The sequence below is a fragment of the Osmerus mordax genome, chromosome 9 (assembly GCF_038355195.1).
Source record: "Osmerus mordax isolate fOsmMor3 chromosome 9, fOsmMor3.pri, whole genome shotgun sequence".
Taxonomy (NCBI): domain Eukaryota; kingdom Metazoa; phylum Chordata; class Actinopteri; order Osmeriformes; family Osmeridae; genus Osmerus; species Osmerus mordax.
The window spans coordinates 4,488,919-4,507,516 of NC_090058.1; the positions used below are offsets into that span (position 1 = coordinate 4,488,919).

An 18,598-nucleotide genomic window follows, 5' to 3' on the forward strand; every position below is an offset into this window, starting at 1 on the left:
CCCTCAACACAGCATCAATAGAGGAACTCTGTTGAGCGTTTCCTTGCTCCGGGGAATGATTTAGAGGTCGGACCATCCTGACCCTGCCTGCTGCCCCACTGGGTTCACATTACTGATCAATAATCTATACTGCTGGCACCAGTTCCACTTCCATGGGTGTCTGTGTGTGCGTGTGAGAGAGTGGGAAAAGAAAACAGTTGTCAATGCCTTCAATGTTTCCAGCCCATTTCTCTCAACGCTAGCTGACCCACTGCTCCACATCCTCTGCGCATCTCCCCCTGGTGTGTGTGTGTGTGTGTGAGGGGGGGGGGGGGGTCTAACGGATGCCTAGCTCGCAGGTAGCTCACAAACATGCAAAAACACACACACTCGCATGTTACAGTATTATAGATTATCATCCAAGTTACCAGGTCAGCTGAAAAGATCTCACACCCTACACTGTGTGTGTGTGTGAACCCAACAGCAGGCTGGAAAGGGACATTCCTTGCACCATGGTAACCCACCCCCCCCTCCTTCTCTTCTGTGTCCTCATCTTCTCTATTGAGCAATGATTCTGTCTTTCTCTCTCTCCTCATCTCTCTCTTTTCCCTTCCCTTCCCTTCCCTCTCTCTCTTTCCTTTTCTTTCTCACTACCCCATCCTTATTTCCCCTGGCTGTGCATGTGTGTGTTCTTTGTGTGTGTGTGTGGCCTTGTGCTTCAATGAACTTGTTTAAATAGTTGGCTGAGTGCCTTAGAATGCAGGTCTGTTACACCAGCCAGCCACAAGCTATCATCAAAAGGTTAAACACTGTTGAAACATAAAGCAGAAATGCCCCCCCCCCCCCCCACACACACACACACACACACACATGCACTTTTACACAAACACACAATAAGATGGTGTAGGGCTGTGTTCTCCTCAGTCACAGCACTCTGACCGTTGGGCTGACTGCACAGTCAACAAACAGGCCAAAGGTCAACACAGACACACACTAAACAAACAGCTTTACAACAGTCAGACCCATCCAGCAGCTACGCATGCAGCAACGGACATACAGAATGACTCAGAATAAAATCAGCAGAATAAAAGAGGGAGAGAAAGAGACAGAGAGAGTGAGAGAGTGAGAGAAAACGAGATATCTAGGCCAGTGGATAAAGTGATAGAATGGAGGATGTTGAGACTAACATCTTTGCTACACTGGCTTTGTTCTGGGTTTCCCACGGCAACAGGCTCAGGAGGGACTTTCCTGTCTTTCTAGTAAGAAAGGAAGAGAAGGGAGCGCAAGGTAGCTGGAGAAAAACGAGTGGAGTGGAAGAGGGCGCAGAGAGGGAGAGCAGAGACTGAGAGCAGAGAGGGAGAGCAGAGAGGGAGAGCAGAGAGGGAGAGCAGAGAGGGAGAGCAGAGAGGGAGAGCAGAGAGGGAGGGCAGAGCAGAGAGGGAGAGCAGATAGGGAGAGCAGAGAGGGAGAGCAGAGAGGGAGGGCAGAGCAGAGAGGGAGAGCAGAGACTGAGAGCAGAGAGGGAGGGCAGAGCAGAGAGGGAGAGCAGATAGGGAGAGCAGATAGGTAGAGCAGAGACTGAGAGCAGAGAGGGAAAGCAGAGAGCAGAGCAGAGGGAGGGCAGAGCAGATAGGGAGAGCAGATAGGGAGAGCAGATAGGGAGAGCAGAGACTGAGAGCAGAGAGGGAGGGCAGAGCAGAGAGGGAGAGCAGAGAGGGAGAGCAGATAGGGAGAGCAGAGAGCAGAGCAGAGGGAGGGCAGAGCAGAGAGGGAGAGCAGAGAGCAGAGCAGAGAGGGAGGGCAGAGCAGAGAGGGAGAGCAGAGAGGGAGAGCAGAGAGGGAGAGCAGAGAGGGAGAGCAGAGAGGGAGAGCAGAGCAGGAACGAGCTGAAGGTGGCTCAGACTCCACGCGTCTCCTGTAACAGCAGGGCTGAGGGGTGTCCGGTTACACACACACACACACACACACATACACACGCACACAAACACAATGGACTGGAAGGGTGCACCTCCTCACCCTCCCTTCCCCCATGCTCCTTATTGTCGGCCCTAGGGGTAGGCTTTATGGTGAGTGAACAGAGGGGGTGGGGGGGAGACAGGGAGAGAGAGAGTGACAGAGAGAGAGACAGAGAGAGATGCATCATCTAATTGGAAGGGAGAAAGGAGGGAGGGAGGGGGAAGGAGGAGAGATGATTCCTAAAAGGGATTAGATCCACTCCCCCTCTTTCACTTCCTCGATTCTTCTGCCCTTCCCACTTCTGAACTGTCCAGCCTCTCCTGCTGCAGTAGAGCAGGGTGGGGCGGGGAGAGGAGTTCCTGGGGTAGAATCACCAAGATAAAGCAGCTGCAAATTCAAGCTATGCATGCTAGCCCAGGGTAATCTAGGCTAAACTGGAGCATGTATTAAATCAGGAGCTTTGGCAGTGTTATGGTTAATCCCCAAACACCACTAAGACCACACCCCTAACCACACACTGTCTTGCTCTGATGTTAGGTTGGCAATCAGGCTCTGTAATCCTTCTATTGAACACCAGCAGAACAGTTCTTACTGGTTGGTGAGGGAATAAACAGGAGCTAGGGTAGGGTGGGGGTTAACTGAGGGTGTGTGGGGGGGTTACAGTGAGGTGGGGGCTACAGGGTAGGGTCTCAATGAGGGGGGCTACAGGGTAGGGTCTCAGTGAGGGGGGCTACAGGGTAGGGTCTCAGTGAGGGGGGCTACAGGGTAGGGTCTCAGTGCTGCCGGGGCTACAGGGTAGGGTCTCAGTGCTGCGGGGGCTACAGGGTAGGGTCTCAGTGAGGTGGGGCCTAGCCAGATGGGGGTTATGCTGTGCTCTCCAGACCATGTGCGCCAGACTGGGTATGTCATCACCAGGTTTCTGCAACGCTGTGAAATTGCTTGCACATATATGCTCATAATCAAATTAGATTTCCTTAGTGAGACAGGAAACACACACTTTCTCAGATGTTGCTGTTGATTTACGGTCAACTTCAAACAGCTCTGAGAGGAGGGTGAAAGATGTGTTAGTATACCTGAAAACACACACACACACTCACTGGTGCACAAACATACATTCACACAATGACTGTCAGTCTTATCTTGTCTGGCCTTCTGGTGAGTGGCCATGCGGGCAGATGTGGGCAGCTCACAGAGCAGATCCCCCTCCACAACCATGTGACCTGGTATGGTCCAATCCCAGGGTGGCAGCGACCTGTGATTCAGCTTTATACAGATACTTCTGCTTCAGAACATCGGCAGAGTTCTAGAACCCTGGCAGAGTTCTAGAACCCCAGTAGAGTTCTAGAACCCCAGTAGAGCTCAATAGCACTGGCAGAGTTCTAGTGCTCCGGTAGAGTTCTAGAGCCCAGTAGAACACCATTGCAGACATTCTAAAACTCAAGCAAAGAGCAAACCCAGTATGGTGCCACGCTGGCATAGTTGAGTCACAGCAGCTTCTACCCTGGCTAGAAAACAGAACCTGTTACCACAAGAAAACACTACTTACAAACACACAGATTTACTCTGGCATATACACACACACAAACAGACACACACTCACTAGGACAGAGAACAGCTAGTGAACACAGGACTTCCAGGGGGACCACAGGGACTGAGCGAAACGAGTGGATATGGGACCAAAGCTGGCTGCTTCCTTTACAACCTCTGTACAGTCCCTCAGGGAGGGAAAGGGCCTTCCGCAACACGCACGCACACACAACTTATCTAATGGTCTGTAGATTAGCACTGGCAAAGACAACACATCTGTTACTGATCAACATGCGCGTGTGTGTGTTTTGAGAGGCCCCCAAATGTTGTGTGTGTGCGAAACCCCTCCCCTCTCGAACTGAGCTTGGCTGCTCTTCCTGTGAGGTTATCTAGACGTAAGAGAAGGCAGAGACGTACAGAGAGAGGGAAAGGCAGCTATAGAGGAATACAATATAATTGAAAGAAGTAGAGATATTAGAAATACAGACAGTAGGGCCAGAGACAAACTGAGAAAGAGACCTAGAAGTCCAAGTTAGTGGTGATAAAAGTTTAGTGGGAAACACCATAAACACACAAACTTCAGACTTTGGACTAGCCTCTAGGTGTTTAGGAAAGGTGTGCGTGTCCAGGAATCACTGTCTCCCTTTGCGTGTGTGTGTGTTACCTGGTAGTAGAGTTTGATGTGTCTGATGACCGTGTTGAGATTCTGGATGCGGAGGTGGACATCGTTGTTGATGTTCTTGTTGACGCGCTGATTGGTCGGGCTGGGGTCTCTATGGAAACACGCACACGATGTTACACACGTCAAACACATTACATGCGGAGGGTGCTCTAGGGGGCTGTGTGTGTACAGTGAATGTGTGTGTGTGTGTGTGTACAGTGAGTGTGTGTGTGTGGGGGGGGGGGGGTTGGGTGGCTTAATCGTGAGGATTAAATATTTAGAACAGGATGGTTTGAAAAAAAGCCATACAGGCCTCAAACATGCACACACACGTATACATCAATGTCTTTGTAGGTAGGGGACAGAGCACTCAGAACAGACCTAACAGACAGGTGTGTGTCTGTTCATGTGATCTAGTGACTGTTTGGGTTTATATTAAACGTACACACATGAGTGGAGGCCTGGAATGTCCCACCCACCCCTCACCCACCCCTCACCCACCCCACCCTGCACCCACCCAGCCCTGTTTCTCTAGGGCAGTAGACCGGGTCATGGTGCTTATTATGGATTTCCTATGTTAGCCAACGAGCCCTCTAGCAGAACCACGTCCTTTACAGCTTTACACCAGTCACACACAGTCACACACACACCACATTGCAGTTTGAGTTACCACAGCCATCCATCTCTAACCAGGCTCTCATTGATCTTTGAAGTTGTTAGCTAAACATAACTCTGAAGTTGAGTGTGTGTGTGAGTGTGTGTGTCTGTGTGCATGTGTGTCAGATCTGTGCCAGTCCATGTCACCGGGCCAACCTGGCACTGAGCAGCAATCTCCACCCACCCAAACATATGGAAATGAGCAGACACAAACAATATTGGTTCAATGGCCTCTACACTATCCTACACAGTCTGTGTGTGTCTGTGTGCATGCGAGTCTGTGAGAGTCTAACGTGTGTAACAAGCAAAACAAACTTGTCCCCTAAGCAGTGGTTGGAGCTGGTCTGGTTACCATGACACTCGGGCCCTCCCTTTGCGTGCCTTACGAACATATGACGAGGCGTGCGTGACGTCGACTTATTACCACGGCTAGGTCACGCATGACCAGATCCCTCTATGTGTCTGTGTGTCATTGTCTCAACAGCAGGCTTATAATGTTGTCTTTGTCTGGGTGGACAGGAGGGGGGGTTGGGGGGGGGGCATTTAAAATTGTTATTAAGACTGGCAGGACTGCGGGGTGGGGGGGTGAGAAGCTGGAGAAAGACAGGGCTGGGATAGAGAGAGGGAGGGGGGGCTTGGCGGGGGGCTGGGATAGAGGGAGGGCTGGGGAAAGTGGGTTAAAGGAGAGGACTGAATAAGGGGGTAGAGAGGAGGGGAGGGAGTTCAGTTAGCACAGCTGGGAGCACAAAGAGACTGACGCTAATCAAATTTAGTAGGGGGGGGGGGGGGGGGGGCACCTAAATGGAGAAGAGGAGAGAGTCAACTTTACCATGGTGTCTAACAGTGGTAGCTGATGACCACTTAACAGCCCAAAGTTGGATTTGATTTATCTGTCTGTGAGGTGAGGAACAACTACAATCAGCTAGTGAGAGGAAAACCAAGCCAATCTAGTGCTAACTTAAACAGCTGCACTAGGCCTTTTTGTGGTTCATTTCCCGCCTAGGTGTGCGTGTGTGCTGTTTCAGTCTGACTTGTGTTCATCCTGTCTCTTTGAGCCTCTCCTCTCCGCTTCTCTCAACCAGGAAATGATCTGCAGCGTAATACTGGCTGACAAACAAAGATTTGAGACACTCTCTATGTCTCGCTCTCTCTCTCTCTCTTTATATATATATGTGTCTCTCTCTTTATATATGTCTCTCTCACTCTCTCTATATGTCTCTCACACCGACAGCAGTGAGTAGTACTCACACGTGGGTCATGATCTTGTGGAGAAAGACTCCATCCACCAGGTCCATGAACATGGACAGCTTGTCCTCTGAGCCAGAACCCAGAGGTCCAAACGTCTTCACCTGCAGAAGACAGGAGAGAAGGACGATTAGGAGGAGAGGAATACGGCGTCTTGTATGTTGGTCTGGTTCATTCACAGGCCTGTCAACGTGGGAGAATGTGGATGTAGCTAAGCAGTAGAGCCTTTGATTGCAAATCAAGGTTGCGATTTCGAATCCCCTCTGTTGCTTTTGATGCATACTTTACATTAACATGGCTACCCAATAAGATATCTACAGTCTCAACTGTTAGGTGACTGGGGGAGGTGAAACGTGAGTGTCTGGGCCAGTGTGGTCATGTGACAGACCAACACCAGCAGGAAGTTCTCAAGATCATCCAACAACTTCCCCTCTGACCTCGACCTGTCATCCCTCTGCCTCCTCCACTAGGCCTTAACTGGAGAGTATCCACATCATCCACAACAGCTTCCTTGATACTCATCTCCTAGCTTACTTCTATGGCCGCGTTCGGATTATCAAGTAAAACGTTCCTTTCTTGATGAATGTTTAAAAGCTTCCCTCACCTACCTTTAAGTTTGCTTTGGGAGCAACCTACTTCTCCCGTTTCTTTTAAAATTGCTGATTAATATTTTAGCACAAAGACCCATTTCTTGCTATTTTAAGGAATCCCTGGAACCCTATCACTGCCCAGTGTTAGGATAAGGAGAGGAGAGAGGGCCACTAAACACTGTTGGGATGCAGCCCAGGTGTAAAGAGCACCTGACATGCAGACTCTAGCTCGGTGACAGGTCAATAACACACATCAGAACATTAGCTCATTCTGGTCGGCCTCCAATGTCCTGCATATAAATGGCTGAACTGATACCGTAATTTATGAACATCTCTAAGTTTAAATATATTATTGCCATCGTATTTACGGTTAGATCACAAGCTGTATTATATTATTGTAGGGGCTACTGTCAAAATCGAAATTGTATTATTAGTTGTGAGATTTGCTACTTCACACAGCTGCAGGGTACGTTAGGGTAAAATGAAACCTTAAGACATATGCCCCTGTCTAGTCAGAAGAGCAAATTGTCAATAGGTTCTAATCCAACACTATAAATAAAGGACACACAAACTCACCCACACAACCAACGGCGTATCTATGAAGTTGCTCATCAACTCAGACACTGTAACATCCATTTTGAGAAACTTCTTCGGACTATTCCACCCAAATCGTAAATCCCAGACTGATTGTGAAGAAGATAAATCTTCCGTTGCTCATTCCCCGAGGCTAGGGACCGAGCAAAGCCGCTCGAGGCAGAACAATGCCGCGAGGCATCGATATCCCCCGCACGTTGGGACTATTGTTTCACGGTCCCAAGCACGTTAGGAACTCCGGTCTCCAAGACGTAAAAACTACGGAAAAAGTCTTATGGAAAAGTAATATCCAGGTTGCAAGGATTTTAAAATATAATTATATAGGTTGCCAGGTCTCTAGTAGACGAAAACACAATTTTCTTATACAAAACTTCTGCAGTGCAAAAGAAAACAGTTGCCAGGCAATCCGACCACGCAAACGGACTACAAAGTAGCAGATCCTACTGGAGTTGTGCCATGGAGGTGTAACGGACAAGTGTTCTCCATAAATAGAGTACCTCGCAGCCAGAAACTAAAGTTACAAATGTTTCAGTTGAAGAAAAAGGTTTTCCAGCCCCATGTTTCAGACCTTTCCGCACGTTAGCCTATTTGTCTCGCATCACCATCAACCTGTAAACGCATGAAATGCAGGCTTCACCGACTGCAGCGCCAGCCAATACCAACCCATCAACTCGAACAAACTGAGAGTGAAAACAGCCAATGAACGAGTCCAGACAAGTGATCTAAAGTCGACGTGACGTAATTAGATGAAAGGAATCTGTCTGATGTTGACTTCGTTAGACGCTGCCCTGGGATCAGCAGCTGGTTCTTCCCAGGACTAAGTTCTCTGTCAGATAAAACACAAATAGCAGATCCAAGATCAGCGCCTGGCGGAAACGCTCCTCCACGCCTGATACTGCTAATAGTGTTACCTAACAGCACCCTCTACTGTCTGGTCTCACTTCACCCCCACCAAAGCCACACTTCCCCTACACTGGAACCACCACCACCAATAACACACGGCTACAATATCACAGTCCAGTGAATATGTCAACTTTTTATTATGCATCAGAAAAACTAACAATTGTACCCCCCCCCCCCCACCCCCCAAAAAAGAACAGTATAAAACATGAACACCAACATGTCACTAAACAGAAACAACTGGTTTCAGTCATGAGTTTGTGTCTGTCTATATGTCTGCGCGTTCCTAGTTTAGTGTGCTGGAGTCAGTGGTGGCAGGGGCTACAGATGCTTTGCGCTTATTAATCATGGTTTGGATTCGGCTCTTGGTCGGCATGGAAACGCCGTTGTAATTGAGCAGGAAGCCGACCAGCAGCAGGCCCCCCAGGAGGATGGCTGTCATGTTGTTGATGAGGTAGTGGGTGGGGAAAGCCAGAGGAGGCTCGTCCACGTATATCTACAACACAGGTAGGACAGGACAGAGCCACAGGGTTTTGTATACATTTACATTTAGTCATTTAGCAGACGCTCTTATCCAGGATGTGTACACATGTACACATCCAGACTCAGAGAGCTTCTGTAGTTCCACTTCTATCCAGAGAAAGATGCAGGTCTACAGACCTGCACTGGTACAACCAGGTCACACAGGGTTCTAGATATACAGTAAGATAGAGAGGTCTAGACCTATAGGTGTATAGAGAGGAAAGGGTTCCACAGACCTGCACCTCGTCCACTAGGTCACACAGCACCACCCCTGGGATGACGGTGATTCTGAAGTGGAACAGCTCTGAGCCCTAGAGGGAGAGATGGAGGGAGAGGGACACTAAAAGAGGGACAGATTGTTGCGCTGTGTCTCGCAAAATACAGGCCGTTATTTGGCACTGACCCCTGTAATACTGTTCGAACTGTGCACTTCTACTCCTTGATTATCTGCTGCACATTTCGTACGTAACTTTGGATAAAAGCGTCTTTCTAAATGAACAAATGTAAATGTGTTTAGTGCTGATTGATTCATTCTGATTAAGACTGACTAATTCCGACTGGTGGGCAGGAGTTTCTACGTACAAACAGGCTGATTTGCAGGCCGTTTGGGTTGTACAGGGTCTCGTTCAGTCTGCTCAGGTACCGTCTCATCCTGGCCACGGTGGGGGTGGTCTCGGATGCTGAGGACACATACACAGGTCACAGAATGGATGCGTGTGTGTGTGTTGGCGTTTGGTGTGTGTGTGTGTTGGCGTGTGTGTGTGTGTTGGCGTGTGTGTGTGTGTTGGTGTTTGGTGTGTGTGTTGGTGTTTGGTGTGTGTGTGTGTTGGCGTGTGTGTGTGTGTGTGTTGGTGTTTGGTGTGTGTGCTTGTGTGTGTCACTTGTGATGCTCCAGCTGCTCCTGTTGTTGACTTCTGTGACGGTGACGAAGTACGGGGACATGAGCGGTCGGTCAGGGTGATTGGTCCTCCTCAGAAACAGAGTGAAGTTGAATTTGGTGACTGGATAAATCATCCTAAGGACCTAGACAAAAAACAAACACACACACACACACACACAGAAAACAGTAGCCTTATATTATCTTCCAGACCAAGCCAAATAATAGCATCTGCTTCTGTGCTAGTGATTACGATGCGTGTGTGCTTACCCTCTGTCTGCAGTCAGAGTTGATGGTCAGAGGAGAGACTCTCAGATCGTCTGTACAGCCACACTCCTCCAGTGTCTTCTTCCCGGCACAATGCTTATAACGCCCTGAGTTCTACACACACAGGAAGCCAGAAGAAGTTCCAGCAGATTTCAAGAGGCCCTAGAGAACGTTTACCGGGTGCTAAAAACCATAAAAAGACAGTAAAACAGTGCAACTAGATGTCAGAGCAGGTAACCTTGGAGATATGGTAATGTTCCCGGGGGCGTGGCTTGCTGGGGTCGGCGTTATAGATGTTATCTGTGGTCGGGATCAGGACCCCCAGCTCTGAGGGAGGGCGGTAGTTCACCTGAACACACACACACGTCATCATACCACTGAACATGAACCACTGAACCATGGAACCTCCCTCCCTGGCTCCGAATCCTACCGGCAGGTCAAAGAGCCTCTCGTTGTCCAGCTCATCCCTAGGATCACCGAAGAGCCACTCGTGCTCGCTGATTGGCTCCTGGCGCAGGTAGACGATGCTGAGGCCTTCTGGGCAGGAGTTCTGCAGCGTGAAGGTGAAGGAGGAGGAGTCACACAGCAGAGAGGCTTCTGGGATGAACACTGTCACCGTGGTCATGGCCTGGTGGATACACACACACACACACACACACACACACAAGCTGAGCACAACTGTAGACTGAAGGATGGATGATTAAGGATGGATGGCTGGCTGGATGAAGGTACCTTCCTGCAGAGGTGACTGAAGGCGGTGAGTGTAAGGATGTGGTTGTTGGTGTAGTCCCAGGAGTGACTGGCTGTCACTCTGATGGCCAGTGGGTTGGTCAGCACCACAAACATAAATTTCTTTTTGTACACCATAGACATGGCTGCACACACACACACACACACACACACACAAACCTTTAAACCTGAGTGACTAATCCCCGTAGAAAACGCACACACACATGTTTTCCACTCACAGTGATCGGCCATGAAGGCCTTGAAGGTGAATTTGAGCTGCTCTCGGACGTTGATGCGTATGAGGGCGTTACTCGTCATGTCGTCCATGGACTGCAGGGCATGGCGACATGGCCCCTCCTTCATTACCCAGTTCTCCGTTCCCATGGCGGAGAAGAGGAGCCAGTGTCCCTCGTCCTGCATTGTTTGGGGTTGGACGATGGCTGGCATGGTGGGCTTGGCCACAGCCACCCCCCCCTCCAGAACACTTAAGATGATGTAGCTGCTGTAACCGGGGGAAACCACTGTCTTACCAATATGACTGGAGTTAAAGGCAAGAGCTGGATCTAATAGGCCAAGAGACAGACAGACAGATAGAGAAGAACATCTATACCTTTACATCCAAAGTGAACCACATATCATCAGGTCTCATTTTGAGTGGAATATTCCTTTAACCGTCTCACCTTGGCTCTGAATCACCAGATTGACAATAAAGCCCTTTGTATCTGTTTTTATCACCAGTAGGTCGCAATGCTGAATAGGTTCCTCCGTCAGGCTGGCTGCCCTGATTGGCACAAGGATCTCTCCTGCGACCATGCCATCAAAACCACTGAAGTAGTGCTTCAGGAACACCTCCGTTATCACCACCATGCCTCCATCACTGGACACACACACACACAAGGCTCAAAAGGAGAAAGAGGAGACGAGCAAGTGTGTGTATGTGTGTGTGTGTGTGTGTGAAAATGCCCACCTAAAGTAGATGACCTTGCCCACATGGTCCAGTGAGAACTGGGTGTGCAGCACGGCAGGGGTAGAGTGTTCGATGGCTTGACTGTTCACCTCCACAGTTCTGTTTTCTATGGGTCTGTGCACATGCAGCAACACGGTGTGGTCTGTGGTGTACTGCAGAGCCAGGGGGCGGTCAAAACTCATCCTGTGTTCCTGTGGCAACAAACGTCAACAGACACCACAGGGTCCTTACTGGTCTTACTGATTGGTTGAGCTCTAAATGATAACCAGGGGGTCAGGTGGCTGAGGGGTTAGGGAATCGGGCTAGTAATCTGAAGGTTGCCAGTTCAATTCCCGGCCGAGCAAAATTACGTTGTGTCCTTGGGCAAGGCACTTCACCCTACTTGCCTCGGGGGGAAATGTCCCTGTACTTACTGTAAGTCCCTCTGGATAAGAGCGTCTGCTAAATGACTAAATGTAACCAACCCCATAAAGGCCTTTGTTCGTTTCTGCGAGGGGCTGATTCTCAAAAGGCGAGGAGGTTTCCCAGAGTCACACGGTTAGCGTCACCTGGATCTTCTCGTTCATGTCGATGGTCCTGTATCTGAGGCCAGTGGGGCTGTTTGGGTCCAGCTGAACGCTCATCAGGATATCCATGTGATCACAGACCAGACTGCTGTCCATCGCCACGGTCTCATCCAGCCAAGCATACCTGGCCTGGCCTGGGGGAGGGGGGAGCAGCAGATCAGGAGCTAGCATACCTTTATTGATAGGAGTTTGCCGTTTTTTCTAACCCTTTCCAAGGTCAATAGTCACTTGGGGAACTTTCCCACTGCTCAGATATGACATGAGGACTCTAGCTCAAGACAGCAGCAGTAGGACGTTGCAGTGCCTTGATGAGTTACCATATTGTCATGTATCCCCTCAAAGGATAGAAACGTCATTACCGCATGCAGTGCCCTAAACTACAGTACATTTACACTTGTTCACTCCAATGTATATAAGTCACTCTGTAAGTCATTCAACCACCAAGTGCTGTATCACCAATGGACCAATGATTCCCAACCGGCTACGAATAAAACATCCTAGTCAAACCATGTCGATATGGTCAGTTAATCCTCAGACATCAAGTCTTTCTTTTCGAACATCATCACAACAGTTGTCCTTGTCAGTATACAGTGCAGTGTTTCCCCTACCATTATATTAGGGGGGCGCCCGGCACCCCCTGCCCCCCCCTGGAAGGTCAAGTTAATATATATATATGTTTTAATTTTTATATTTATATAGCGCCCGATCACAAAATAAGTCATTTAAGGTTACCTTTCCTATAAAACAGGTCTATAGCTTGCTCTTTTATTAAACAAACTAAATGGCCGTATGTTATTCATCTTATTTACACGACGGCATGTCATTTCTGTCTCTACATGGTCGCCGCCCCCCGCCCCCCCCCCCCCCCCCCCCCCCCCCAAAAGCTGTAAACCTAGGGGAAACACTGCAGTGTGTCAGTATACAGTGTGTCAGTATGCAGTGTGTCAGTATGCAGTGTGTCAGTATGCAGTGTGTCAGTATGCAGTGTGTCAGTATACAGTGTGTCAGTATACAGTGTGTCAGCATGCAGTGTGTCAGCATGCAGTGTGTCAGTATGCAGTGTGTCAGTATGCAGTGTGTCAGTATACAGTGTGTCAGTATGCAGTGTGTCAGTATGCAGTGTGTCAGTATGCAGTGTGTTAGTATGCAGTGTGTCAGTATACAGTGTGTCAGCATGCAGTGTGTCAGCATGCAGTGTGTCAGTATGCAGTGTGTCAGTATGCAGTGTGTCAGTATACAGTGTGTCAGTATACAGTGTGTCAGCATGCAGTGTGTCAGCATGCAGTGTGTCAGTATGCAGTGTGTCAGTATACAGTGTGTCAGTATGCAGTGTGTCAGTATGCAGTGTGTCAGTATGCAGTGTGTCAGTATGCAGTGTGTCAGTATGCAGTGTGTCAGTATGCAGTGTGTCAGTATGCAGTGTGTCAGTATGCAGTGTGTCAGTATACAGTGTGTCAGTATGCAGTGTGTCAGTATGCAGTGTGTCAGTATACAGTGTGTCAGTATGCAGTGTGTCAGTATACAGTGTGTCAGTATGCAGTGTGTCAGTATACAGTGTGTCAGTATGCAGTGTGTCAGTATGCAGTGTGTCAGTATACAGTGTGTCAGTATGCAGTGTGTGTGGCTACCAGACTTCATGATGTACAGGTGTCCCTGCTCGGTGGAGAACACCACCACTCCACTGGCTGAGCAGGTCACCGCCTCTACCACCACCTCCCCCCTCAGAGTGAACACCCATTTGAAGGAAGAGCCCCTGTCGGTGGACGTCCAGACCTACACACACACACACGAGGGAAAACACACACAACAACAAAAACATTTAATGAGGTAAGGGGAAAAATTCAACCAGGTCTGATGTTTTTCTGCGCTGTGATTGGTCACCTCAGAGCCGTAGAGTATCACATGGTTGTTCATCATGATGACGCCTTTCGGCACAAAACTGATCTGCACTGGAGGGAACTTGGTACGAGTATAAAAAGTGTCTGACCCAGGTTTTGACCCAAAGACGGAAACCATTGCACCTTCCTATGGGAAACCAGAAAAAATGGTTTCAGTCAGTCTGTGTTTGTGTATATGTATGTATGCGTGTGTGTGTGAGCGTGTGTGTGCGTGTGTGCAGGGGGGCTAACCTCTGTGTAGGAGAGCAGCAGACCGGTATTCTGGTGGCGGTCGTGGAGAAAGGACAGGTAGCGATGGTGGGCGTTCTTCTTCAGCTCGGCATTGGACGCCCGGCAGATGGACCATTTTTTAAACGGATACTCACTGTACACACACCTGGAGTTCTACACACACACACACAATCCAGTTACTCCCACACACTGGGATGTCTGGTGGTCAGACATGAAGATCCCATGATCCCTACCAGGTTATCTCCTTCTCCCTCGTTGTTTATCAGACTGATGATGTCATCTAATTCGATAGAGGATCAGATTAAGAAGATTAGGCGGGGCACACAACATAGATAAGATGATGGTGTAGGTGATGGTGTAGCTGATGGTGTAGGTGATGGTGTACGTGATGGTGTAGCTGATGGTGTAGGTGATGGTGTAGCTGATGGTGTAGCTGATGGTGTAGCTGATGGTGTAGGTGATGGTGTAGCTGATGGTGTAGCTGATGGTGTAGGTGAGGGTGTAGCTGATGGTGTAGCTGATGGTGTAGCTGATGCTGAGGTACCATTGAAGTATAAACGATCTGTGCAACACTGAGAGGAGAACCACATGGTGGTGGAGGAGTAGTCCATCTGGAGAGAAAACCAGAGGAAAGGAGAGAGAAAGAGAGATAGAGACAAAGAGGAGAAGCAGGAGGGAGGAAGAGAGAGAGAGAGAGAGAGAGAGAGAGAGAGGGGGGGGGGGGGGGGGGGGGGGGCAGAGGACCAGAGACGGATGTATCAGTAAAAGACTTTACCATATGATCACTTTTATTTGACTCCACTGACCTGAGCCAGGGCAGGCAGGAACAGCAGAGTGAACTGGAAAAAACAGAGACAGCATGAATATACATTAACATGCATGCATGTATGTGTGTGTGTGTATGTGTGTGTGTGTAGTACTTTAAGGGGTCTGGAGGCAGGTGACAGAAGGTCTTGGCTAATGAAGAGACCTCTGTTGGTCAGCAGGAAGAGATGGGTGTTGGTCAGCATCACGTCCACGATGGAGATACCCACACAACCTGATACACACACTGGAAACACACACACACACACGGTCAGACTGGGGAGGAAGAACTCACGTCACCTGACCTTGAAAGTAACACAGTAAGGTTTCTGCTGAGCTGTGTGTGGTACCTTCATTGATGAGGCCGCAGAGAGTGCGAGTAACATTGAACCAGCGAGCTTCAGAGGTGAACGCGGACCTGGTTACGCTTAAGATCACTCCTACAGTACACACACAGATAAACAAACGGGGGTCAGATGGCTGAGCGGTTAGGAAATCGGGTTATTAATCAGAAGGTTGCCGGTTTGATTCCCGGCCGTGCACAACGACGTTGTGTCCTTGGGCAAGGCACTTCACCCTACTTGCCTCGGGGGGAATGTCCCTGTACTTACTGTAAGTCGCTCTGGATAAAAGCGTCTGCTAAATGAGTAAATGTAAATGTAAGCAAGATCAACACACAACACTGTATAAGATGGTTTAGGGAGGGTGGGTTTAGCTCAGTGGTAGAACGTTTGACTGCAGATTTGGAGGTCAAATGTTAAATCTCTCCCTTTACATGGATTTGGATAAAAGCGTATTTATTTTAATAAAAAAATTAAAAAATCATGATTGTTATTATTGAGTTGGTGTTTGTCTCCCTCACCAGTGTGTCCGCCAGGGGGAAACACAGGGGCCAGCACAGCCACATCACTGGCACAGGGACTCTGACTGACCTCCAGGTTCACAACCTGTTTCAGATGGGGTACAACGTCCTTAGCCACAAACTCCTCCCCTATGGTCCACTGCAGGATGGGTTCTGTGGAAACACACACACCCACATCAAACGTAAGCTAGTCTACAAAGCTACTATGGAGCAAGGCAAAAAGCAACATAATTTTACTTTTCTATAGGTTCAAAAAATATTTTCTAAATATGATTAAGCCAAAACAAGTTTTGCCATCTCTGGCCAAGACGTAGGTTTAGGGGAGGACAGAAGGGATAGGCCCCAAACATACTGACTGTTAAGACGTCCTTATCAATAGCAGAGCAGAGGTAGTCAGAATCAGAATTTGGTTTATCAGAATTCGGTTTATTATCAGAATTTGGTTTATTATCAGAATCAGAATTTGGTTTATTCGCCATGTATGTTATACAAATACGGAATTTACTGTGACAGGGAGGTGCAAACACTAAACATATACGAATCTCAAATTAATCTAAGAATAACACAATTTAAATATAAAATAAAATATATATAAAAATAAGAATAAGACTAAGAATGAGTGGTCAACATAGTGCAATAGTGCAATCAGATACTGAGTGTTAGCATATGAGGGTGATAAGAAAAGTTTGTCCTCAGGTTCGAACCAAACCTTTCCTCAGAAGAATGCATCCTGTACCCACCTCTGGCTATGTCCACTAGGGTTCCCTTCAGTGGCTCCAGCATGGAACCCGGGCTTACGAACATGGACATCCCGTGGAACATGTTAAACTCCACATACCACTCATCCACCGGAGCTGACACTGTGGGAGTGGGCGGTGGGCAGGAGACATTTATTAGTTAACAAAGCAACAGCAGTTTGGGGTTTTTCATTAATTAATCATTTTTGGCCACCGTCAGCACAAAATAGACAAAACAACTCTGCTGGACTGTTGACCAGCAACACAAACCTTTTCTTGAACAAAAGTGAGTGCTAGCTACTTTATATTGATAAGCAGTGTAACGGTTATTAATGTGTGTAAAGTGGAGTGATACATGAATAACTAGAGAGGATACAATTTCTGGGGAAATTGTGGGGTGTGCTTTTTTGTACGCTCTTCGACTGGTCAGCTCCTGCGATTCCCATACAGCAGAAGTCTAGTAGTTAGCTAGCTTTACAATTTACCGAATTTACAGAATGACCAAATGTCATGTGTGTTATTTTAAGTTCTTTTGGTCACAATGAACAACCTGAGATAATATGGAGATGTCTGCCTTTTTTAGCAAAGGTTACAGAGGGGATACACATTATATCAGGTCGTTTTTTCATCTGATATGTGTATCCCCTCACCTAACATGCAAAGGGTCTGTCCTGCCATCATTATTCTAATAGAGTCTGGCTATCTTTGTATAAAGATATTTATATAATTTGCTACTACAAGCTTCAGGACTAAACTAAACTCACCTGTGTTGATGGTCAAGTTTTTTCTGGGGATGTTGACCTGCCAGGTGGACTTGACCTGATGTACACACACATATCAGAAAACACACTTTCTTTTAGGCCTACTGTCCAGGCAACCCAGTCTCCCCTTCTCACATTAAAATCTGGACCTCACTACCCTCCAGTGTCTAAGATAAGTCAGTCTCACCTTGCTAAGACTAAAGGTGAATGTTAAAGTGTTGGTACTGTTGTAAATTTCAACAGTAGGTAGCAGGTCTGCTGACGTGTAGAGCTCGAGCTGGTTCCTGTACTGAATGCTTGACATTGTAGTCCTACGAAGCATACAGTCCACCACCTTGCACACAAGCAGAACAATGATCCGTTTAGGAAGAGTAAATAGTACATTTCCTATCGTAAGATAACTGGTAGTATCAGTCCACTAGGGGGCGCCAAAGGTCCACCTACCAGGTTGTTCAAGCCTAGGTACAGACGCACCCTGTTGCTTTCTTCCATTTCTCCCTCACACTGGAAGAATTTCTCCCCTTCTTCATCACCATCTATGGTCCGTTAAAGTGCACATATTACTGACAGTAATAGCTATCCGTGGCACAGACAAGTCGAAACAGCTGTCCATTTAACGGATCTGTCTCTGTGTGAGCTGAGTTGGCGTAGCGAGCTAACATTAGCTTACCTTCATCATATGTGATTCCAAACGGAGCCAACACTAGCAATAATATGCTGATAATGATCATGGTCTGGGTCATCTTAACAAAATATTAAACAAAATGATATAGATTATTCCAAACGTTAAAAAAAAAGACGGCCTGCAGGGGGCATGTAACAACCCTTCAGCCGATCACGCTCATCACACACCCATCTAGACAGACGATCTTCAGTCATCTCACGTTGTTGCCTAGCTCCAGTCCAGGCTGCTCGCGCTGCTGGCTAGTTAGCTCGTGTCTCCTCAGACTCCTGTGCTGAGTGTGTAGCTAAAAGATCGTTCATAAAGGTTTTAACAGTTGTTGAAAGTAATTGCTAGCCGGCAAGTTAGTTCATTTACTTTACAAATGGTGTAAGACATCTACTGAATCTTAGACATTTACTGAATGTAAGTTGTGATGTTTCCAGTGAAGGAGCTAGTGCTAGCCTAGCTTACCAACTACTACAACTGAATAGAATTGTCGATACAGTAACGTTAGAGCCCGTTTCTCAACGCATTTCAACAAATTCTCCCGCTCTCGCAACACTTGTTTTTCTCACCCTGTTAGGGGATAACTGGTCCCTCCCGC

General features: G+C 48.0%; 2 protein-coding genes across 3 annotated transcripts in view; both read right to left on the minus strand.

Annotated features, from left to right (window-relative positions):
* ccdc88c (coiled-coil domain containing 88C) overlaps positions 1-7,815 on the minus strand; it is a 31,188-nt gene extending 23,373 nt beyond the window's left edge. For both annotated transcript variants that reach the window (XM_067243106.1, XM_067243105.1), the window contains exons 1-3: positions 7,192-7,815; positions 6,029-6,129; positions 4,127-4,235 (exon numbers count right to left, since the gene is read on the minus strand). In XM_067243106.1, the coding sequence (XP_067099207.1) occupies positions 4,127-4,235; positions 6,029-6,129; positions 7,192-7,251 (270 nt within the window). In that variant the 5' untranslated portion in view covers positions 7,252-7,815. The remainder of the gene's footprint in view (positions 1-4,126; positions 4,236-6,028; positions 6,130-7,191) is intronic.
* A 580-nt stretch (positions 7,816-8,395) lies between these two features.
* LOC136949053 (cation channel sperm-associated auxiliary subunit beta-like) lies at positions 8,396-17,822 on the minus strand. Its single transcript, XM_067243257.1, has 22 exons — positions 17,775-17,822; positions 17,334-17,388; positions 16,573-16,692; positions 15,833-15,985; positions 15,321-15,368; positions 15,137-15,217; positions 14,492-14,777; positions 14,167-14,311; positions 13,919-14,062; positions 13,666-13,810; positions 12,020-12,171; positions 11,472-11,662; positions 11,185-11,381; positions 10,744-11,067; positions 10,508-10,650; positions 10,206-10,403; positions 10,014-10,124; positions 9,779-9,889; positions 9,513-9,654; positions 9,214-9,311; positions 8,868-8,942; positions 8,396-8,605 (listed from the first exon to the last, which is right to left on the minus strand). The coding sequence occupies exons 1-22, from the start codon at positions 17,820-17,822 to the stop codon at positions 8,396-8,398; spliced, it is 3,177 nt and encodes a 1,058-aa protein (XP_067099358.1).
* Positions 17,823-18,598: the final 776 nt, after the last annotated feature.

Coding starts and splice junctions, on each gene's coding strand:
- LOC136949053 (XM_067243257.1), bottom strand. CDS start 17,822: ATGGAAGAAAGCAACAGGGTGCGTCTGTACCTAGGCTTGAACAACCTG. Junction 15,369..15,832: donor TCCCCCTGGCGGACACACTG/GTGAGGGAGACA, acceptor TCACCTCTGAAG/CTCGCTGGTTCAATGTTACT. Junction 11,068..11,184: donor TCTGGTGATTCAGAGCCAAG/GTGAGACGGTTA, acceptor TTGGCCTATTAG/ATCCAGCTCTTGCCTTTAAC.